Source organism: Labeo rohita, chromosome 16, assembly GCF_022985175.1.
Source record: "Labeo rohita strain BAU-BD-2019 chromosome 16, IGBB_LRoh.1.0, whole genome shotgun sequence".
In the NCBI taxonomy this organism is placed as follows: domain Eukaryota; kingdom Metazoa; phylum Chordata; class Actinopteri; order Cypriniformes; family Cyprinidae; genus Labeo; species Labeo rohita.
In genome coordinates this window covers 6369088-6392955 of record NC_066884.1, presented here as the reverse complement: position 1 = coordinate 6392955, position 23868 = coordinate 6369088, and the positions used below count along the sequence as shown (strand labels likewise).

At 35.1% G+C, this 23868-nt stretch overlaps 2 protein-coding genes across 2 annotated transcripts; both read right to left on the bottom strand.

Moving 5' to 3' along the window:
• Positions 1 to 3620: 3620 nt before the first annotated feature.
• Positions 3621 to 8033, bottom strand: tmem147 (transmembrane protein 147). Its single transcript, XM_051132458.1, has 8 exons — positions 7913 to 8033; positions 7495 to 7604; positions 7147 to 7216; positions 6981 to 7046; positions 5966 to 6102; positions 5694 to 5778; positions 5363 to 5484; positions 3621 to 3926 (listed from the first exon to the last, which is right to left on the bottom strand). The coding sequence occupies exons 1-8, from the start codon at positions 8030 to 8032 to the stop codon at positions 3806 to 3808; spliced, it is 831 nt and encodes a 276-aa protein (XP_050988415.1). The 5' UTR covers position 8033; the 3' UTR covers positions 3621 to 3805.
• Positions 8034 to 10318: 2285 nt separating this feature from the next.
• On the bottom strand, positions 10319 to 21673 carry gapdhs (glyceraldehyde-3-phosphate dehydrogenase, spermatogenic). Its single transcript, XM_051131167.1, has 11 exons — positions 21530 to 21673; positions 15505 to 15564; positions 14033 to 14129; positions 13068 to 13174; positions 12659 to 12749; positions 12449 to 12567; positions 12227 to 12308; positions 11237 to 11388; positions 10992 to 11154; positions 10805 to 10902; positions 10319 to 10717 (listed from the first exon to the last, which is right to left on the bottom strand). Exons 2-11 carry the CDS (start codon positions 15531 to 15533, stop codon positions 10648 to 10650), a joined length of 1008 nt encoding a protein of 335 aa, XP_050987124.1. The 5' UTR covers positions 15534 to 15564; positions 21530 to 21673; the 3' UTR covers positions 10319 to 10647.
• Positions 21674 to 23868: the final 2195 nt, after the last annotated feature.

Genomic DNA, 23868 nt, shown 5'->3' with positions numbered 1-23868 from the left:
ACATAAAGGATATTTGTGACATTTAGTCTAGACCTACAGTAAACGTCATGTTTACAAAGCACACAGTCAATAAATGGGAATAGATTTTTTGTGAATTAAAAAGTAATGGTTACTTTACAGTTGAAAAAAGTAATCTAATTACGTAACTTGTCTTACTTGTAATGCGTTACCCCCAACACTGGATTCAACTACACGAAAAATGTTCACAAAGCCTTTTGTATCTATATTTCTGTGTTACACTCAAATAATCACAGAAGTACTGGGATAAAAGTTTATAGCTGGGATATAAACACTGTTGTCTAAAGTAGCAATCAAAATAGAGTAAATCACCTTTTTAAAATTGAGTTGATTCATTTAGGAGTCATTATGAGCGAGTCACTGAATCATTGAATTACATTTGAATCATCACACACTATTTTATTTAGTTGTCTATTTTTTGAGAATCATGGTATTGTGATGTCTATTTAAAAAAACAAACAAACAAAAAAAAAAAAAACTGTGATTCTGTATTCTCAGTTTATCCAGAACTGTACGGCTCTAGTTGGTCATTTATCACATAATGTAAATAAATAAATGATTTTAATTTTAGATAAAGCATCAAAGATGTGGTCAAAAAGGCTCAGTATCCAGAACGCACAGGGGAAGCTCCCACCCCTAAAACCCCTGACAGGGAGCCTTATATCTGATCAAAAAAAGTTCAAAAGACAGAATTATTACACAGGCTGTAAAAGATTTAAAAAAACATTTAAAAGAGTTTGATGCAAATAACAAAACCTGAATTTGAAACAAAGTTCCAAAGAAAGTTCACAAAGTGAAAAGCTGAGAAAAATACCCTGAGAGATGAATACACATGACACTAAAGTTTGATTACAGCTTGACTGTCAGATAAAAGACAGTCTCTGCAGGTAACAGAATACATGTGAGAGTGACCCACAATCCAAGAATGAAACACTAGTGAGCTTGGCTGTTCATTCAGTTCTTTTCACAACATTCGCTTTGTTATGCTTATGGAGAGGGAAAACAATGCTCTTTTAAACCTGCAAAACTGGTTTGTAACTGCACAGCCATTATCGCTGCAGGTAAACTAGCTCGAGACATCTGATAAAAAGGGCTAAACAAGTTGAAGTTATCACAGTGATCTTTCTATAAGCGCAAAATGAAGAGAATGCACAAGTTTAGATCGTATCAACTTGTTGCACGTAGACTATCCATTGCAGTCTTTTTAAAGCTTATTTTAATCAGCTGGCAGGCAAAAAAAGTTCTGAGGTTAAAAAATGAAACCTTTTAGCCATTTTTTAAAACCTGAAAATAACCAAAACTATTGGATATAATTTCTTTAAGTATAAAACTGAATGGGTAATAATCATGGTAAACAAGTTGTTTTTACCCAAGATAAATATTACCAACAGCATTTGATGCATTCCTGACATACTGGTCAATAAGACAATTTTAACTGTTTTATGAACATCACTAGCAGTTTCTCTCTTTTTTTCTGGAAAAGTGTATTTACAGTTCATTAAAATACATAGTTAACTTGTCCCTTAAGATGATGCTTTTAGCTGAGCTTTGCATTTCTGGCACATTAAAAATAAAAGTTGCCCCGTGAAATATCACCTTTGTATTCCTAGCAGATTTATGAGTTTTAATGTGCCAGGAATGCAAAGCTCAGCTGAACTGGAATAGCAGGATAATGACAAAAGATTAATAGGTAACACTTTACAATAAGGTCTCATTTGTTCACATTAGTTAAAGGAATAATTCACCCAAACATTTGCTGAATTTTTTTTTTTTTTTTTTAATGGGAACAGATTTGGAGAAGTTTAGTATTGAATTACTTGGACACAATCCCAACAGATCCTGTGCAGTGAATGGGTGCTGTCAGAATGAACAGCTGATAAAACATCACAGTAATTCACAAAATACCAGCCTATAATCCATAATAACATTTCCTCCAGTGACAAAGTCAATGTCCTGTTGTTCTCTCACATCAAAACCAACCACTTTGGACTGTTCACGAGTTCACACTACATATGATTAGCCGGAGTATAGTAATGCATATTTGGCGTGCTGCCCGGGGAAGGGCTCCGAGCTCGGGAATGAGGAGATGGGGATGGTGGAGGGATGCTGATAAGCCGTCAAAAGTTCAGAGGTAAGTCAGCTGTATTTGAATCTACAGCGCTGATTAACTTGAGTGAGCTCCTTTTGTGTTAATTAGGCTAGGTATCTGATGCGCTCCTCCTGAACTTGTTAATAAAACATCATCTAATGGTGCTTGTTTTGAGCAAGATCATTTTTTAATTGAAGAAAGCAATATTATGCAAATTTTAATCTTTTTATTCAGAAGCAACAGTTTAATACTCTTAACAATTAATTTGTTTACTACAAACACACAGCTTTTTGATTCACAAGGTTATTGTGATGTTTTCATCAACTGTTTGGACTCTCATTCTGATGGCACCCATTCACCACAGAAGATCCAGAAGAATTTCTCAAAATATGTTCCTATGAAGAAATTCATCTACATCTTGGATGTAGGTCTGAGGATGAGTACATCGTCAGCAAATTTTAATTTTTACGTGAACTACTCCTTTAACGCATTAGCTAACATGAATTAATATCTTTATGTTAGTTAATAAACAATAGCAAAGTAAAATGTAAACACACACACACACTTATTTCTCACACAAATTTCAAGGTCACTGCTTAGTCCTATTTGAAGTTATCCTAACAGTTTTTAAGCATTTCATAAATTAATTGTATTCTGAAGCACAGTATAGACTTATTGGTGTTAATCTGGCACCTGTTGCCAGTTTCCTTAATTATATGACAAACCCTATTTAAGTGGCAGCATTCCTCCAATTTTCACTGATCTTACAAAATGACGGGCCGCTCTTGGGTGACTGAAACCTTGCAACAGGAAGTTGTCCAGATGAAGGCCAAAGGGATGACCCTTTCAGCTACTGCAAGAGAAGTTTGCTGTTCCAAATCTGTTATTTTTCGATTATTCCGGGTTTACAATGACACTAATTCATTCAAGTCCCCCAAAAAAGCTGGTCGTCAATGCAAGACAAATGCACGAGAAGACAGGATAATGCTGAGAATCTCAATGGGGATTTGGTTCAACACTGCAGCTGGAATTGCTAGCCAGTTCAGAGGGTAAGGATCTGTCTCAGCATGTTTAAGAGAAGTCGGCAGTGTTGCCAAGTCTGCGGTTTTGTCGCGGAATTGGGCTACTTTAGCACTGTTGCCGTGGGTTGAAGCGACCCCAATAATGTGATATTTAGCCCCTGGAATCTGAATTTTACCAGGGGAACCCTGCCAAAAGACATGGATTTTACCCCTCGGAATGCAATTTTTACCAGTAAGTAGACCAAGATCAAACCAACACAACGTGAGGAACTAGTAATGTCCTGCGGCTCCAGGCATGTGAGTATTTATATCAAGTAATAAAAATCAAGTATTTATATATATAATAACTAAATTCTACCATACAAAAACTGCAAGTGATATTTGTCCCATGTGGTCTTTATTAATAAATTAGCTTGTTAATAAGGTCTTTCTTGAAGGTGGTTTTACCATAACTGGTTTCTCTCCCAAAACTGTCCAAGTATTCCTTCACATTGAAGTCAGATGTTTATTTAGTTAATTGAATAAAGTATAAACACGTTCACTAATAACAGTTATACTCTCACAGTCTCTCAATGTGGCAGATACAAAAGTCAAAAGTTTTCAAAGCAGGAATGTGGATTTGCTTTTCAAATACTTGAAATGCCGTTTCAGTGGAGGCACTGTACAGTACAAGTGTTTAGTTGCTGTGAATGAGTGTGACGAATAGGAAGAGTGAACAAAGGGAGATAGCACCAGTGAGCACGGCCTTCACTAGCAGAGCCGTCCAGCTGCCCAGGAGGAAAACATGAACAAACAGTCTGAGGGAGAGACACAAACATGGAAATAAACAGTTAGGCGCAAAACAAAGAGCATACGTTTTTTTAAAGAAAACACATATTACACATATTAATTCTGCAGTTTATAGTATGTATACAGCAAGTAGTGTGCATATATTTTTATGTGTGTGAAACACCCAGATGACCTGCTACACAACACTAACACTGTAACACACAATGCAATTTAAATTAAAACATTTGAAATTTCCTGCAACACTAAATTAATGTGAAATAAATGCAAGATGCTCACATTCAAGATGTAAAGGTAATTTGACAACATTGCATACTACTGAATTAAATGTTTTATTCTGTGTAATGCATTTCACATGCTATTTTTTAAAATAAAATAGCAATAGTATACAGTGCATAGTGTACAATATTCAGTAAGTAATAAGTACAGGGATAGGAAATGTCAGTCCTGGAGTGCCGAGGTCCTGCAGAGTTTAGTTTCAACCCTGCAAACAAAACCTCAACTGCCTGTAGCCTTAGTAATCCTGAAGACCTTGGTGTGTTTCATTAGAGTTGGAACTAAACTCTGCAGATCATCGGCACTCCAGGACCGATGTTGCCTATCCCTGAGCTAGTATTAATTTCAAGCACAGCCAGAAACTAAAGCAGCAACGGCAATAAACTTATAACAACAGTGCCATCTAGAGGAGAGACGAACAAGTGCATCAGTTCTACAGTATTGAACTTTACTATACTAAATAGGCATTTTTCAAATAGTTAAATGAAAAGGAATAAAATTAAATAATTAAAATAATGTTTAATTATGTTCTAATTATTATACAAATTTAACATCTAATTGACTAATTCAATTTACAAGTTCAAACAAATGATCTTTGTAGATGAATGTAAATAGCTGCTTTTAAATGGTACGCAATTAAACTGATACAGAAGTGTTGTCAGATATAACAGCTGATACTGTGAATCAATACTGTTTGAATCATTCATCCACACAGTGAAAGTAAACAATAAAATGTACTAACTGTACAGTAGGTAAAATGAATAATTTAGTACTTTGCAGTAGTAATCTTCTGTAGTAAAACAGCAAACTGACTGACTGAATTGGAAAAATTAAGCACCAATATTATCCTTATCCAATATTTGACTAAAACTGATGCCAAATTCTTAAAAAAAGCAAATAATTAAATTTCATTGTGAATCCTTACTTGAATTTAACTGTTTTCATAAATCATAAACCCTGTTTACTAGAAACATGACACAATTTTGAATACATCTTAACACTTGTTTTGTATTTTGACTAAAACATATTGTAGACATACGAAAGAACTGACAACGCTGACTTAAACCAGCTCTGCTGCAATATCTTAGATGAAAAACTGTAACAAATGTAGTACTAAATAAGTTTCTCTTATGGCAGAATAAAGATAAACAAGTATGAATGTGATACTTACTCCATGAGAAAGCCCTTATAAACACACAATCCCAGCAGGACGGTAACGGGGAGTCTGAAGCTTTTGGGAAGGTCGTATCGAGTGAACATCCAAACAACTGCTGCCATGGCAATATAATGTACCTGATATGATAACAAATAATATTAGGTACAGGGAAAAGTAACAGAAGTGTGTAAATCTGACTTAAAAATTGTGTCCCAATGACAAAAAGATATCAGCATATCATTAAACAAAGTTATAGTAAAATAAATAAATGCATATATTTGTGATGTTGACTTTTTTGATGCATGCAAACACAAAAACTACAGCACAAAGTAAGCACATATCTTACCAGACTGATGTTGGAGTCAAAGCTCATTTGAATGTATTTCCAGTCAAACTCAATGCCACGAGCTCCCACCCATAAAGGAATACATCTGTTTAGAATGAACTCAAATTAATGATTTTATATTTTTTTAAAGTACTGACCATTTCTCAAACTTGGACTTAAATCTTGAACAAAGTGCTAAACCAAACCATATATGTTAATATCTACTGGTTACTGCCAGTGAAAATCTGTCATTATTGTGGTTGATGCCGAATTTCTCAGAATGATCAGAATACCTTGACATGATGAGTTCGGCTGTAGCCCAGCCCATAGCTGCCACCATGATCTTATATTCGCCCTTTCCAGCATTTCTAGACATAACCAGATGAAGACCTAGAAGATCAGCCATGTCCACTGTGGCCTTCATGAACTCCTGGGGTTAAAATGACATGAATGAATGAAGTTAACATGGATATTTGCACTGTCAGCATGGCTGAAATAATGTGTGAACAAGTTGTGAGCACAAAACCTTAAATGAATAATTCACCCCAAAATAAACATTTGCTGACAATGCATTCACCTCATTTCAAGGCGCTTCAAATTCAGCATTACATTGCGATCCTCTGCAGTAAATGGGTGCCGTCAGAATGAGAGTCCACATCAAGCTGATAAAAACATCACAATAATCCTCAAGTAATCCACACCATTCCAGTCCCTCAGTTACCATCTTGTAAAGTAAAAAGCTGAATGTTTGTAAGAAACAAATCCATCAACTGTTTCTTCTACCTAAAATACAAGTCATCCATCCACAATATTACTCATTCTGAATCAGGAGAGAAATATGCACAGATCAAGCACTGTTTACAAGAAAACAGTCCAAAACAGTTCTAAACAAATATGTGAGTGGATTTTGATGTGAGAGAAAATAACAGGGGACATTTTGACTGAAGGAAGCATTATTATGCATTGTGGACTCATTTTTTGGTTTAAAGTTGAAAAATCTAAATCATGGATTTGTTTCTTACAAACACACATCTTTTTACTCTGCAAGATGCTAACTGATGGCCTGAAGTCATGTGATGTTTTAATCAGCTGTTTGGACTCTCATTTTGACGGCACCCATTCACTCCTGAGGGTGAGCAAATTATGTAATGTTAAATTTCTCCAAATCTGTTTAGACGAAGAAACAAACTCATCTACATTTTGAGTGAACTATATGTCGAATCAATATTTTGAATCAAAGTTATCTATATAAATGCATAATGAAAAGCTCAAAAATGAATAAAAAATAGTGGCACATTCACAGCTCACCCCAACAAAATCATACACGCCAGCTCCTCCCTCCCAGGTGGGAAAAAATGTGGCAAGAAACAGCATCTGAAAGTGATATCACACATTTAAAGAAAACCGCACAACATTCTCTCTTAGACCCACAAACATTAGAAACCTCTTTGTGAGAACCAAAAGGCTCACTCACCTTGCACAGCTGCACAAAGAGGTAGGTAGCACCTGCTTGGACACATCTCCAAAATGCATTATATTCAGATCTAGCAAAAAAAAAGTGTGAAGATTACAACAGTGATCATGGCCAGAAAGAAAATGTTGACATTTGCAGCATACAACAACTGTTGAATGGCATAGGGTATATGACTCAAGATGATTATACTGTCCACTGGCATACTTCAGTATATAAAACAAACACCGCATCTTAAATAATACATACTGCAGCACCAATAATGAGTCAACAATATCTATTCAAGTCTATCGAACTATAATACTATAATACTTTCATAAATATGAAAAAATATATTTTCTAAATACTTACAATCCACTACATTTGTATGTAATGAAATATGGGAAATACGCCAAAGAAAAACAGTTTCCGAAATGAAAAAGCGTCATGGTACAGCTTTCAGTGATTTTCCTCCTCAGATCCTGTTAATACAGAAAAACACCAGATATATTCTATATTAGTGTTAAATAAACACTTTCCATAAAGTTAGAGTGTATCATATACCTTATATCTATATAACATCGCAATACGTGTTAATATTATTTGGTTTATCAAACCGTCAACATGTTATACACCACATTTACTACATCGGTATCAGGCAGCGCGCTCAAATCGTGAGGAAATACTCGACATATAATTATTATATACGTTATTATAAACTATATTTGTTTCTGGAACTAATTTAACACTTCTAACAATAATTATTTAAAAGAACAAATGTTTTCTTTACCAACAAAATCGCGATTTTACAATGACAGGAGCAGGTCACATAATCCCCCGGTGCATCACTGTTAAAGGTCCGAGCGGAAGCGCTCTGTATTTTACTGTAGTTACTAGTTCCGCGTCTCATTCTAAACATAGAAACAGAATAGCAACTAGCTTGATACACAATTATTAAAATGGCTAGGTTTCATGCAAAATAAGCTCTAATATGCGTACCTCCTTGCTTTAATTTATGCAATAAAGCAGTAACGTTATGTCAGATGAGTAGGATGCCTGAATATTCGGTCACGGTGACGTTAGTCACAAAGTTGTTCGTTCATGTATAAATCCGTCTCGTTCACAAAGATAAGAGAACGGGAACGGGATAATTATGAATGTGTAAACATTGCTGAACACCATAAACGATTAAACGAATGAAACGTATTTTCATTAATTTACTCATCGTTTATTCGTTCAGTTGTAATTCAGGCTCTTTCACAAGGACAGAAAGGAAACGAGATAACTGTGAATGATTCTGACTGTGTAATTATCACAATTAGCATATAATGATCATAATTACGGACGTGTAAACATGGCTAAATACCATAAACGATCGAATGATAAATCTGATTTTGGTTGTCGTTTTCTTGTGCATCTTTAAAAAGAAGTTGTATATAGAAAAGTTAAAAGTACAAAAAAGTTAATATATATTTCTACCATATTTATATAATATATGCGTTTTGTATGATATCTGCAGTGTTGTGGAATAACTAGTTACATGTAACGGAATTTCGTAATTTAATTACAAAATAAATGTAACTGTAATTACTTACAGTTACTGGGAAAAAATATGTAATTAAATTACAGTTACTTTTGAAAAATCAGATTTTTTCACACAAACACCCACATAGAGTTTTAATTGACTTATTTTATAAACTGCATTGATTGCTCTAAAATGAGACATGAATGTTTCAGGAGTTTAGGACACAGAATAGGACACATCAGTAACTGTTTTATTTACTGGTTTATGCACATACTTTAGTTTTAAGATTTTAAGATTAATTCTTTAATTAATTTTTTCCAAGGCACTGTTAGATGCCAGTGTTTCCTGTCATAACTATGCAAACATTTGATTTCAAAACAAGTATCATAGCTATTAAACTATTTCTTGTTAAGATTTCAAATCTGAATTTAAAATCAAAATGATCTAAAAACAAGTAAATAAGTGGTGTCAAGTATGAATTTGTGGTGGCTGTGCTTTAAATTAAATTATTACACGGCTCTGTGGAATGCTTGATTCTGATTGGTCAGTCATGACATTCCAAGGTGTGTTATTCCTGATAGCAACTGGTAAAAGCTAATAACACAGACTCATTCAGGAAACTTAAGTCGGCACTATACGTTTGATAGTTTTTCTTAGTGGAAACTTTGCATTTGGTTAGCTAATAAAATATTAAAACTCAATTCAGTATTATGTGTACAGTACAGTAATTATGTTATCCTGGTTTCGTGGACTCATTTTTAAAAATTTTTTTAAAGCAGCTGCTGCCATTTTGTTTTGCTTTGTGTTCAGATATTTCAACTCAGATCAGTGTTTCATGTCTAATCATTTGTTTTTGTGGCAAGCAGCTGTGTAATAAATGGGATAATGTACATCCAGCCATTTGTTATTGCAAAATAAAGATATATATTATTCCTTACTTATTTTAAATTTAATTCAAGTAATAAAGGATTTTGAAAGTCTGACAGTAATCAGTGTTGAGTGCTACTGTAAGGTTAACTCTGCCTGGTTTAAATGTTTCAAAATGATTAACAGTTGAAAATATTAGAAATTTAGAAAAGTAATCAACTTTTGGGGCTCATTTTGAGGGAAAAAAAAACACCTCAACTTAATTTAGAGGCCAGAACTGAGCAAAAAATTAGCAATTTTGTGCAGTTGTCATTTATATGGACAAAAAGTAAGAAATTCTCATAGCTTGCAATGTAAATCAATAAGACTTTATACAGTATCATGCGTATAAATATCAGTTGTCACTCTGTATATCCCAATAGTATGTCTTATTATTATGTTTACATGGTTTTATGATCTGTCATTTTAACATGATGATTGAGAGTTGAACAAATGATCATTCCTTCAAAGGCATATTGACTGTTATATATATATTCTTACTTTTATTCTAAAAAAATTTGCATGGATGATCAAGTAACTCTAAGTTGCTTCAGTCCTGTAAATGTTCATCTTGAATTGTTACCAACAATATGAAGTTATTCAACAAAAGACAGTGTGCAACAGTTTTTTTCCAGGAAACGTTTGATCTTCTTCATCTTCTTAGAAGTTCATTTCTCAAATATAATACAGTAGGTATTATAGGGTTAAACTATTACCATGATGTTTGTTAGTACACCTTACAAGAGACAAAATAACTGCAACACATTTGTTTTTCCAAACACTTTAATTAGTTTCTTTTAAACTGCATTACAGTAGCCTTTTACCTCATGTAATTTATATCAGTTATTCTCTTTACACCAACACAATGTGATTACACCCAGAATGGTAACAACTACAGCAATGCCTGTGGAGTGACACTGACACAAATACCGTCAAAAGAAACTAACACGCACACACAGACGTCTACAGAGACGAATGCGTCTCGTAGGTGGGAACAGGAATGCTAAGGCGTATCACTATGGCTTCAGCTATGAAATAAGTGCGTCGAAAAGAAGGAATGGTAGGGCTTTTCTGCTGTCGCAAAACTTGGTGAGTTACTCTTTGGAGTGCATGTACACTAACAGGTCAGCAACGCGATGGCTGTAGCCAAATTCATTGTCATACCTGTGAGACAGAAAGACAAAAGAAGATTAGAGCACTGCTTTTTCTGCTGACGTTTATTTTGTTTGGTTTTTTCGTTTCTGAGCTTACCAGGAGATGAGTTTGACAAAGTTGTCATTGAGGGAAATGCCTGCACCGGCATCAAAGATTGAAGAGTGAGTGTCACCAACGAAGTCAGATGAAACAACCTAAATGTAAACACAAATTAAATATGATTCCAATTTCTGTCCACTATATGTGAAAATATGCATTTGAGATTTTTACTGTAACCACTTACGGAATCCTCTGTGTATCCCAGAATTCCCTTCAGTGGTCCATGAGCGGCCTTCTTGACAGACTCCTTGATGTCAGCGTAGCTGGCGGGCTTTGAGAGGCGGCAGGTGAGGTCAACGACGGACACATCGGCGACTGGCACACGGAACGCCATACCGGTCAGCTTGCTACAAATCAGAGAGAGACGGTAAATTTATCCGATCAACGTCAGAATTGATCAGTTGTCTTTCTGATCTATCTTGCACTGACCCGTTCAGCTCAGGAATGACTTTGCCCACAGCCTTGGCAGCACCAGTGGAAGCAGGGATGATGTTCTGGTGGGCGCCACGTCCATCGCGCCAGGCCTTGGCAGAGGGGCCGTCCACTGTCTTCTGTGTAGCGGTGTATGCATGGACTGTGGTCTGTGAAGAGGTACAGAAAAGAAATAATGAGAAAGACACATAGAGTACACTGCTGTTTTAAGGTTTTTGAAAGAAGTCTCTTATGCTCAATAAGGCTGCATTTATTTGGTCAAAAAAAAAAACCCCAGTAAAAACAGTAAAATTGTGAAAAATTATGGCAATTTAAAATAACTGTTTTCTATTTGAAAATCTTTTAAAAAGTGTTTTATTAATGTGATGCAAAGCTGAATTTTCAGCATCTTTACTCCAGCCTTGAGTGTCATATGATCTTTCAGAAATCATTTTAATATGCTGATTTGCTGCTCGAGAAACATTTTTTATTATCAATGTTAAAAACAGTTCATATTTTTGTTGAAATCTGATACATTTCTCAGAATTCTTTGATGAAAAGAAAGTTCAAAAGAACAGCATTTATTTTAAATAGAATTATTTTGTAACATTCTAAATGTCTTTTTGAATGATTGCATCCTTGCTGAATAAAAATATAAATTTCTTAAAAAAAAATATTTTCAACAGGAGTGTTCAGATATGGGAAATAAACTTTAGTTCTGCACAACTAATCAAAATAAAATCCTGATATGACTTAATGTGATTACTAAACTGTGATTACGAAACTGCTGTTTTAATTACATTTAAACTAAATAGACAGTTTTTAAGTAAAAATGTGACTTTCACACATCATGTTTTCCATTATAACTCTCATGCTTTATGGTTTCTTTTTAGCCTTTATTTCTAAGATGCAGATGTTAATTGTTTGTCTATTTCAAATCACTGTCAAAATAGTTGCAAAAGTATTTTTTGTCCCAATTGTGTATATATAATCATGGCACTGACTTACCATGAGGGCTTCCTCAATACCAAAGTTATCATGAATAACTTTAGCCAGGGGAGCCAAGCAGTTAGTGGTGCAGGATGCATTGCTGTGATGTTTTCAACAAAAAACACACACGTTAATATTGTTATTTCTTAGTGTTGCATCAGATCGAACAATTAGGTAAGTATATGCATGCATTAAATATTTTGTTTGCATGCTGACATGCATTGAACTTGGTTTGCTCACCTGACAATGGTCATACTGGAGGGGTCATACTTGTCCTGGTTGACTCCCATCACGAACATGGGAGCGTCAGGTGATGGGGCAGACACAACTACGCGCTTGGCGCCACCCTGGATGTGAGCCTAGGGGAATGAATTTCAGAAAATATCAGTATTATAATAATATTTGATGCTATGCATTTACATTCCAGATCCTGTTGAGGTGTAGACTTACTGAGGCCTTCTCAATGCTGAGGAAGACTCCGGTGGACTCGACTACATACAGGGCACCAGCATCACCCCATGGGATCTCAGCAGGCTTCATACTAAATGTAAGAGAGAAGAAGAATTAGCACAACACTATAGACTATGTTTAAAATAGCATACTATCATACTATGCGTGTATGCAGTGAACTAATGAACCAGTATTAGTGGATACTCCACACTGTTTACGATACTTTTTCAAAAATAGTGCCTAGTATGCAGTATATACTGTGCAGTATGATGTACAAATCTTATTCATTTGACAGTGTTTACTATGAATTTAAACATGTTTGCAGACTATGTGTCAAGGTTGGAGATATATCCTAGCATTGAGACGTTCTTGAAGGCTGACTATGATATATAAGATCAACAAAACGTACCACTGGAACACAGAGATGGCCTGACCATCAACGAACAGTTTTCCATCCTCCTGGTGCACTTTTCCCTTGTAACGGCCGTGAGTGGAGTCATACTTGAACATGTAGACCTGTAATGCAAGATAAATAATTTCAAGTTTGAGATTACAGAATTAGGATTAATATAAAGATAGGAGTCACAGAAAAAAAAAAATCACATTTATTTTTAGTCTTAAAATGTATATTTAAAAAATAATTTGGAAAAATAATAGAATTGTGACATCATTTGAAAGGAAAACAATTTCAGCAGCATAAATTATTACTATATATATATATATATATATATATATATATATATATTATTTTTTTTTTTTTTAAAGATATTTTTTATATTTGTTTAATAATAGTGTCTAGCAATAAATGGTGCACAATCGGACCAGGAATATGCATTAAGACATTATTATACACTACCAGTCAAAGGTTTTTGAACAGTACATTTTTTAATGGTTTTAAAAGAAGTCTCTTCTGCTCAACAAGAAAGTTCAGAAGAACAGCATTTATCTGAAATAGAAATCTTTTGTAACATTATAAATGTCTTTATCATTACTCTTAAACAAGTTAAAGCATCCTTGCTAAATAAAAAAGTTAATTTCTTCTTTTTTCCCCAATGTTACAAAATGTTACAAAAGGTTTTTATTTCAGATAAATGTTGATCTTTGGGTTTTTCTATTTATCAAAGAACCCTGAAAAAATGTACTCAACTGTTTTAAATATTGATAATAATAATAAAAAATTTCTGAAGGCTCATGTGACACTGAAGACTGGGAGTGTAGAGTTTGAACTTTAAACATGAATGCTAAAAGCTGCACGTTCTCATGCTTAAAAAAACACTATGCAGTGCAGGCCTACAGGACTATATATGTTAGTTTAACATGGCTGCTGCTTAACACAATGCCAAGAATCATCATTTCTGCTTCAGTGAATCTCACCATGTACTGCAGGTCGATGAAGGGGTCGTTGATGGCGGTGACTTTAATTCCCTTCTCAAGGCAGGCCCTGAGGACCAGACGGCCAATGCGGCCAAATCTACACAAACACACAGCAGGGTTATTAAGGATGTTTCATAATGACACAGTCTGTCTTGTATCTGTTATTTTGAGAGATGCCTCTCATTCTCCCGTATATGTGTGCCCGTACTGCAGGGAACACGATGGAAAATTCCACTGAAGGGCTGTGTGATTTCATTAGACAAAACAGGGGAATATCTACATGTTTTTATTGAAATATACCAACATATGAAAGGTGAAGTGAATAACTCACGTTTGTCAGTTGATATCTGACTGACTGGTAATACACATTGCCTGAAAGGCTATGCAGCAGGAGTGTGTGTACGTGCTTGTGTGGACGGAGGCTTAAGCTCATCCTGGGTAATCCTGTTCTTGTAATCATTCTGAATCAGGCCATTTGCTCTCTCTTTCTTTCTCTCTCTCTCTATCTATCTGCATTTTTCCATCTCTATTTGTGGAATTATTAGCTCTGTCCCAAAACCTAGTGAGCTGACTTACTGTTTACTACCTCTAAAAAACATAAGGGAAAGGGAAACTCAGATTAACTTTGAATGTTCTTTATAGTCAACAAATCACTGTTTTTAAATTATATATAACTGTTTATAGTTAACTGTCTTTATTATTATTATCATCAGAGATTTTAGATATTTTTTTTGTCAGCCGAAATCCTTTTACCTAAAATATTTATTGAAATCCCCCTGTGATTTTAAGGGAATACTTAACACTTTTGCATGTTTACAGTCCTACAGTGTTGGCTAATGGTCACATGACAAGAAATATTTTTTATTAGGTGTTTTATTTAGATTTTTTTAAATTTTAAAATAGTTTAATATTATCAATTTTTTGGTAACACTTTACAATAAGGTGTCATTTTTTAACATTAGTTAATGTATTACTTAAAATGAACAATACATTACAGTATTTTTTAATCTTTGTTAATGTTAGTTAATGTAAATATAGTCATTCGTTGTTTATTCATGTTAGTTCACAGTGCATTAACTACTGTTAAACACAACTTGTGATTTTAATATTGCATTAGTAAATGTTGAAATTAACATTAAGTTTAATAAATGCTGTAGAGGTCATTCTTAGTTCATGTTAACTGATGTAGTTAACTAATTATAATTAATGAACTTTATTGCAAAGTGTTACCCATTTTTATTTTTTTTCATCTACTCTCAAACTTTTATGAATATTTAGAATTGATCTTGATCTTGCTTCATCTACCATTTTCACCACTGTTTATTAGGTGTAGTATTTTTAGGTGGTTTTTACTAGGTTTTGGAACAGATCCTTTGTTAAAAATAGACTGCATTTAGTATTTTATCTTTTGTGATGTCATTTAATCATATATTAAAGCCTTAACCATCATGACAGATCGGATGTTAACTTACCCATTGATTCCAACGCAAAGCTCAGACATTATTGCAAGAGTATGGATTGTGGTCTTGAACCTGAAATAAGAGAAGACAAAAACAAAGCAGGCTTTTAGAACAACTGCATCAAGTTTATAACATATAATATAACTTTATAATAATGTTAGTTTTACTGTTCTTTTGAACTCAAGTGTTTAATCATTTAAAGCTGTTTTGTACACAACTGGCATTTATTTTGAATCTAATCTTGTGATTTGTGGCCATCAGCTTGCAAAAAATAAGAGAAAATAATAAATTATAAAGTACTTTTTATTTGTTACTTAACTTACACATTTTTTTTTAATTCACTGTAATTCAAAAGTAGGCATTATAAGGTTAATTCTCATTAAATTTCTTGTGAAATAACAGCATTAGTGTGATCTTTTATTTTCTTAGATTTCTATGATATAAGATTTCGATCATACTGCCCACCCTCACTAGCAGCTCAGTGGTCTGTCTAAACACGCTTGTGGGATTGAACTTTGTGAACTTTCTCTGAGCCAGTGTTATGTTTTGGATGGTGGGTGGAGGCTTGAACTGTTCTCCAGTTTTTATTGTTCTTGGGTCCATTAGCATGCTGTCTGGGAAAATTCCAAACCTCGGCCTCATAGGACCTGCATACTTTATTAGCCTGGCAGAGCAGAAGACCTATTGTGTTAAGACATATCTTTTATTCTACTCTCTTCATGCAGAACAGGGGCAGCAAGTTGCGCAGTTTTATAATCTGTCCTTGAACTTCCTTATGCACACAGGAAGTTGCTGAAATACTGGTAGTGCAGTGAAAGGGGGATGTATGTGCAAACATTCTTCATTGTGGGCTTCAATACGTAGCAAGTTGTCACATGCCGACATCGTTTGCAGGTTACTCTGTTATCAGAGTGAAAAGCATGTGTGTGAGGATGGGTCTTATGTAACATGTGCCTGACAATTGGACCTGAGTCAAATATTTTTACATTATGCCATATATGGATAAAGCCTGATGAATGAAAAGGGAAGATGTGTAGGATGTGTAACTGCTACTGAAAAAGTATATATTTGCATATGAACTAGAGTATGTGACTCGCAGTTAACAAATATAAATGCAGTTAAAGTGTAAATGGCTTTCAGTTGATTTACTTCAGCTTTTTAACAAACAGGCAGTCGCTGCTGTTGCTGTTTTTACAGCTAGACGTAAAGTAACATCCCTGTGAGTATTTCAAACACTACAAGACTGTGTATGAAATAACTCAAGGGAGTGGCTCTAATACATTATACTTTGTTTGACATCTTAAGATGTAAAAATATTTTAGCTAACAGAGTTATGATGTGTATATGTGTAGTCACAACGAAATATAGCTCTCTAAAAGCTCATAGATGTGGCTAGTTGATGGAAAACGTCTCATCCGTTGGGTTTTAGTGAGGTATGGTTTGTTCTGAGCCCACATGTTTATACTTTCATCAAGGTAAGTAGTGCACAACCATGCACACGGTCATTAACGAGACAAATGAACAGGTTTTCCATAGACGCCATTGATTGGACCTCATCTGCCATTTAGATTTCTGTCTCTGTGCATCAGTGAAATGGCCAAAAATGACCTTCACCTGCTTAAAAAGATGCTCTGGGCATAAAAATATGTATTTGCAACTCTATTACAGTTTGAAATGAATATTATATCAATTCTGTCCTAAATTGCAGAATTCAGAAAGTTGCATGAGGCAGAAAATTGCAAAAGCAGTTCTGTGCATGCATGTAAAGAAAGAAAATGTCTGAGATTTTAAGGTTATGAGTTAGAGATGGACACAATGGCAGCAGATTTTATAGGGAAGAGCGCTTTGGAAGCTTTTCATTAGTGTTTTATTTTCTAGGCGCTTAACGATCCATTTCCCAATGGCAATGGCAGTTTCCAGGAATGCTAAAAAAATCACCCTCAGGCTCAGAATACAGCAACTAATCAATGCGACACCTTGACCACTCAACCTAAAACGAGTTCAGATGCTTGCCTGTAACATTTGAGGCCATCTCACTCATACAAATTAAACTCAGTTCACTTTGAATTAGCAATCAGCTGCTTTTTAACATTTCCTTATAAGTGTAATACTGGTTGTACAAGATGAGTGCTGACCCTGAACTCACATGCAGGTTAATGCACTATAACCAATGGCCCACATTGGCAGACTGGATGAAATCAGGTCGTTTATCTCAAGGGCAATGTGAAAAGAGATGAAGGTTGATGTCTAGCAAAAAAGGTGACCTAATTTAATTGCAATGTTATAAAATTCTGCTTTTTGTTTATTGTATTTGGTTCGGCCAAGGGCAAACCTAGATGAACTCCATCTATAGCAAGTAATGGGAAAATACTAGCAATTGCAATGTTACATAATCAAAAAAACATACTTGATTTTATCAGTGATGAAAGATGGAAGCTCAGTCTTTCACAGCATGCATAGAGACTGACCGTCCTTGCATCTGGCGATGTGTAACTGAAGACTATAATCTCCTAATACTGCACCTGACCTGACTAAGTAATCCTAATCCAAGTCCCCATTCTATGCAGTCTTGTTAAGGACTACCAGAATGCACTGCATTTGAAATGACAAAGATTAATCTTGAGGCTAAAATGGCTGCATTTGGTATGTAGGTGCTGCTTGTGCAAAAATTATTTATTTTGCAAACATCATCTGACAAAGTGACCGTTGATTAATTTAGAAATTAAGCTTTTGGATGCATGGAGGTAATGCAAAGAATTAATAAACAGATGTAAGCCTTAAAAGCCAAACGATCTGATGAAATTGCAGAGAACGATCACATGATGTTCACAAGGTCATTCAGCACAGGAAAACAGTGGCCATGTCGGCATCTTAAGTTTCTCTTCCTCTCCTCTGACTTCTTTTGTTTGGATTTTGGTGTTGGTTGTTCTGATTCTCCAATGTTTTCACAAATTGTGCTACTATGCATTTTTGTTAATAGATGTGAATATCTATTTTTGTGTTCCTGGAAAATGTAAAGAACAGTGGAACAAAGTCAATGAGAACTGGTTTCCTGCCAAAAGTCTGCTGCCTCCAATTAGGCCTGGATCAAATGACACACACACCTCTGAACTGACCCTAAATTCAATTCCCCCACTGTTCTGTTTTAGCGTCTCTCAGTCTTAGCAACACTGTCACGTGCATATCATGTGTAACATGACACTACACATTAAACGCTAATTTTCAAATGATTATTTCTAGTGCCATAATCTGATTGGATAATACGCACACTTGTGACCATGAATCAACAGTGCAAAGTTCAAGTAAAAATGCCATTTTCTACATAGAAAAATGTGTAAACCTTTTTTTTAAGTTGGCATAAATTGCAAATCACTGTATCTGTTTTATTTTGACCTTGTAATTTTGAATCAAAATATCTCAATATGTCTTTTTAATTAAAATAATTCTTCCAGTCAGGACTTTGAAAATTTAAAATATTTTCTTTGGTAGAAGCCACAAATTAGTGTGACAATTTTCTTTTCTATTTTCTACAAAAATTGTTTAATCGCTAAATTTTTGAGAACTACACTACCCATAATCCTCCTGCCAACTGTTTATGGCATACAGTTGAATAGTTATTTGGCTGCTTAATTTATTTTTGTGCCTATCATAATTATATGAGTTAATTGTATTATTTATTTTATCATTTTCAGTCTCTCTGTATTCAATTTGCTCTCATTTAACAGCATTGCGCAATATCCTGATGAAGTAGGAAGCAAGTCTTGACAAACCACAATGCCACACCTTCTCTTCTGGAGATGAGAGGACTGCATTTCCTCTGACTCCGCAAGCAGCCATTTCGTCACACCAAATCACCCCGTGTGACAGAACAAGGACACACGGACGGGCATAACCAGGACAGTTTTCCTGGGACACGCAACCAGTCATTTGAGTGAAAAATATCTAATGCTGTGTGGCATACAATGAAACAGGAACTTCAGTATTGTCACTTCACAAAAAAAATAGCATGCAACTAATGAAATAACCAACAATTATGGATCCATTTTAGTAGTAATATAATTAATATTAAGTAGAGAAGTGTTGAATTTATAGTTTGGCTATAAAAGGCATCCTGAGGAAGTGCTGTGTCATTCCAGCCAGACAATAGCAGTGGGGGAAAGCAAGTTTTTAGAAAACAGATAAGCACTTTAACTAGTCCAGAACATAAATGTCCAACATTGGGACTATTATGTGTGTGCCAACGGTCATTTGGCTTAAGTTGCAGTGCAATAAGTATGATGTAAGAAGATTTAATTACCCTACACTGCAACCCACTGTTCCCCTTCTTGGCTCCGTTGTGGGAAATGCTTTAGAAGGTGCTCTAAAAATTATTCCTCCAAAGGTGCTAATTACAGCCTGTAAAACCCTAGAGAAAAAACACCCTCTCTGCAATGCACAGACCGTGTGCCTGTACTGTAGCTCATTTCACATGCAATATGCATGCACTATTTTGATAATGCACAATTCAAGATTTCATTCTGTGAAATCGCTGCTACAGTGGTCTAATCTGCCTGCCATCTGGGTGCTTTTGATGATGCAGACACAAATGTCAAACCAATGCACATCATTTGCTGCTTGTGATGTCATGATGCATAAATCAGTGCATCAAAAACCTGATTAAATTTGTACTGGTTTCTTTGTCATAGTATGAACACCAAATTCACCTGGTAATAAGGTAACGGTTACTATTAGTGACACTTAAATGGCCAGCTGAAGGCCCTTCTGGTTGCCAGTGGCAACTGCAGAGTCAGACCGCAGAAGGTCAATGAAGGAGGGATGGAGATGCGGCCTGCATGTCACTTCCTCGCATGAACATATATTATATTTCATCCCACAGTCTTCAAATTACACTCAAGCATTACAGAATATAGTAATGCCATTATTTATTTTAAATGATCACAGCATACCCTGCTAAAAAAAAAAAAAAAAAACACGAACCAGACCCAACCTGTTCAGGTGGGTCATTTGGTTGCTGGAAAAACAGCTTGGGCTGGTTCCCTGTGTTTTATTCAACAGGGAATTCAAAGGGAATGACCAAAAAAGTCAATTCTGAAGTTCAGTATTGCTCATGATACCCAGGGTTTTCAGATCTGAGTCATGTTCTCCACTGCAGCATCGAACACGAGTCGAGTCACGTACATGAGGGAGAAAACCTCCCATGATGCTCACCGTGTACCATGTGTCCTTTTCACATTTACTTTAAAATACAGGTAGATACTCTGGCATATTCATATTCTCGAATAAAGCGTTCAAAACGCAGCTATTGGGAGAAAGACATGTTTAACAATCGCAAGACATTATTTCAATTGACCTTGACAGCTCATTCGACCTTCACGATGCGAGTGATGCCCCGTAGGTCGGACATTATTTCTGTTCATCCGCTTTTATAAGCATTAGAGCGCAAACGGCTGCTTTTATGTTCAAAAAGGGGCAGTGTGTTTCATCTTCATTCATTATTTGTCGATGTAAATACGTCGAATACATATAACAACCATTTGATTTAAAATACTACTCTAAAATGCCCTTAAACGACACACGGTCGCGTTTGGAGATGTTGTTTTTAAAAATAATTTATTAAATAATACTTCCTCCCCTATTTCGCAGCATTTTAGCAGATGGTACATTCTGGAACGATATGACGCAATGAGCCCATCGCTACAGGCCTGCAAGTCACGTCACCCTGCTCATTCTTTTACACTTTTATATCATAAAATACTAAAATATCACGGCTGTGAAATTATTTTGATATCCTTTGATAAAAAAAAAAACACATGAAATTTTAAATAAAGCCACATGAAATGTATGAATGTACCACGCCTCCATACATTCGTGCATCACGCAGAAACTGATTATGTAACAACTTCCTTACAAACCTAAACGCAGCAAACAACCTCCTGCAAAGCTAAATGTCATCTTTAAATGGTTTAATATGCGTATAACATTTTGCAATCTATATATGCGACCTAAAACTGATGTAAGCCCATAAGGAAGAACTCACCTCCTTCTGTGATGCTGCTGCGGATCTGCTCAGTTTCCGCGTAATGCTGCACCATTTTATACCGGACACGTGCCACCGGGGCTGGTCACCCTGGCAACCTGACGTCACGCCGTGTTCGTAGGATAATTTTAAAGAAGCGTACACGAGCAATCTATCACGAATGCTATGGAAACGATGATGGGAAGCTGTGTAAGACGATACTATACAAGGACATAGAGGGGAGATTTATAACATGCCTGAAACAAGCGCAATTTGGTGCTGTATAGATCTGCTAGACTCCCAAAATGCACACTTGAACTGCAAAAGATGGATATCTTCCATGCATCTTATTATATTTTACCTTTAAGATAACCAGAGTTGTTTTCTCTATCAAAGTTGTGTGAAATGATGCAAGGACAACGCGTCATGATACAGATGCTGTATTAAAGATCATATACATTATGCTCGAAGGCCCCAAAAATACAACTATTATTGGATAAACACAAACCCACATTTTGAGGGCAACCGGTTGATTCTCATTTTTCAAAGCTTTGCTATAAAATGAAACCAGTGTGCATTTATTTTTGGTTTATTGTTTGATTTTCAACATAGACACTGAGAAAAAAGCACTGTGGTTACAATTGTGACCAAAAATCACATAATTTTACTAGGTTAGCTGAAAATAACATTTAGTTTGTCATTCAACGATGCAATACGAATTTACACGTGCTCACACGACACGCATTTTGGGATAAAATCGTTTAACATTAACCGTTTTCATAGCCTCCTGTTGGATATTAAGGCGCACGTCCTAGACACTATGAAAAAGCAGAAGTGAGTTTGCTTCAATGTAACGTCAGGATGAGGAAAGTGTGGAATTCCACACGCTGCTGCACGTGACCTTGACAGTGACGAGCGGATGCAGATACGTGAGAGACGGCGCGTCCTGCAGAGACTGCGCAGAGAGAGGAGCGGTGGGTGGGGTGTCCGCAGACATACAGAGGAAAAATACCACTTTAAACATGTAAACTAAACATTAATGCTGCTCCCTATTTACATATTGCACATTTGAGCTTTTTTCCTCGTTTAAACAGAAGACCATTTGCGTTGGTTTTCATATTAGAGGCAAGGAAACGACGCCTGTCACGTCGATACACTTTAAGCGCCCTCGCGTGGTGTTAATATGTTAGATACAAAAGGAAATTGCATTGTAGGATTAAACCATTAAAAGCGAGTAAAATCCTAATTTGGTAGGTTTTCCTTCTACCTTTCCTATGTGTGCTCATTGGGATCTACTGGTAATACACTACCAGTCAAAGGTTTCTGAACAGTGAGATTTTTTAAATTTTCTAAAAAAGTCTCTACGAGCCTGCATTTATTTGATCCAAAATACAGCAATAGCAATAATATTGTGAAGTATTTTTACTGCTTTCTATTTGAATGTATTTAAAAATAAAATTTATTCTTGTGATCAAAGCTAAATTTTCAGCATCATTACTCAAGTCTACAGTGTCACATGATCCTTCAGAAATCATTCTGATATGCTGGTTTGCTGTTCAAGAAACATTATAATTATTATTATCAATATTTAAAACAGCTGAGTACATTTTTTTCTGGATTCTTTGATGAATAGAAAGATCCAAAGCTTAGCATTTATCTGAAATGAAAAGCGTTTGTAATATTATACACTATACCATTTAAAAGCTTGGAGTAAGTGTATTTTTTTAGGAGGAAAATTATAGAAATTAATAATTTTATTCAGCAAGGATGCTTTGAATTGATTAAAAGTGATAATAAAGGCATTTATAATGTTACAAAGGATTTCTATTTTTTAAAAAACGCAGTTCTTCTGAACTTTCTATTCATCAAAGAAACCTTAAAAAATATACTCAGCTGTAAAAATTACACTTAACATAATAATAATAATAATAATGCTCAGCATAACGTACTTCTTTAAAAAACGTTAAATATCTTACTGTTCACAAACCTTTGACTGGTGGTGTACACTGTAAAAAACAATTTGTTGAGTCAACTTAAAATAATTTGTAACCTGGGTGCCTTAAAATTTTAAGTTTGGTCAACTCAAAAACAGTTTATTCAACTTGAAATGTTAAATTATACTAAGTGACAACTTAGATATTTGAGTTGCATCAACGTAAATTTTTAAGGCAGCTGGGTTACTTACCCATCTGTTAAGTTTAGCAAACACAAATATCTAAGTTGTTACTTAGTACAACTTAACATTTCAAGTTGAATAAACTTATTTTAGTTGACTGAACTTAAAATTTGAAGGCAGCAGGGTAACAAATTATTTTAAGCTGACTCAACAAATTGTGTTTTTTATTTTTTACAGTGTATAC

Excerpts from the sequence above, each read along its gene's own strand:
- tmem147 (XM_051132458.1), bottom strand. The coding sequence starts at position 8,032 with ATGAGACGCGGAACTAGTAACTACAGTAAAATACAGAGCGCTTCCGCT. Across the intron at positions 6,103-6,980 it reads GCGTGTATGATTTTGTTGGG|GAGTTCATGAAGGCCACAGT; the intron begins GTGAGCTGTGAA and ends TTTTAACCCCAG. Across the intron at positions 3,927-5,362 it reads TATAAGGGCTTTCTCATGGA|ACTGTTTGTTCATGTTTTCC; the intron begins GTAAGTATCACA and ends TCTCTCCCTCAG.
- gapdhs (XM_051131167.1), bottom strand. The coding sequence starts at position 15,533 with ATGTCTGAGCTTTGCGTTGGAATCAATGG. Across the intron at positions 14,130-15,504 it reads CTTTGCGTTGGAATCAATGG|ATTTGGCCGCATTGGCCGTC; the intron begins GTAAGTTAACAT and ends GTGTTTGTGTAG. Across the intron at positions 12,568-12,658 it reads TCAGCATTGAGAAGGCCTCA|GCTCACATCCAGGGTGGCGC; the intron begins GTAAGTCTACAC and ends TCATTCCCCTAG.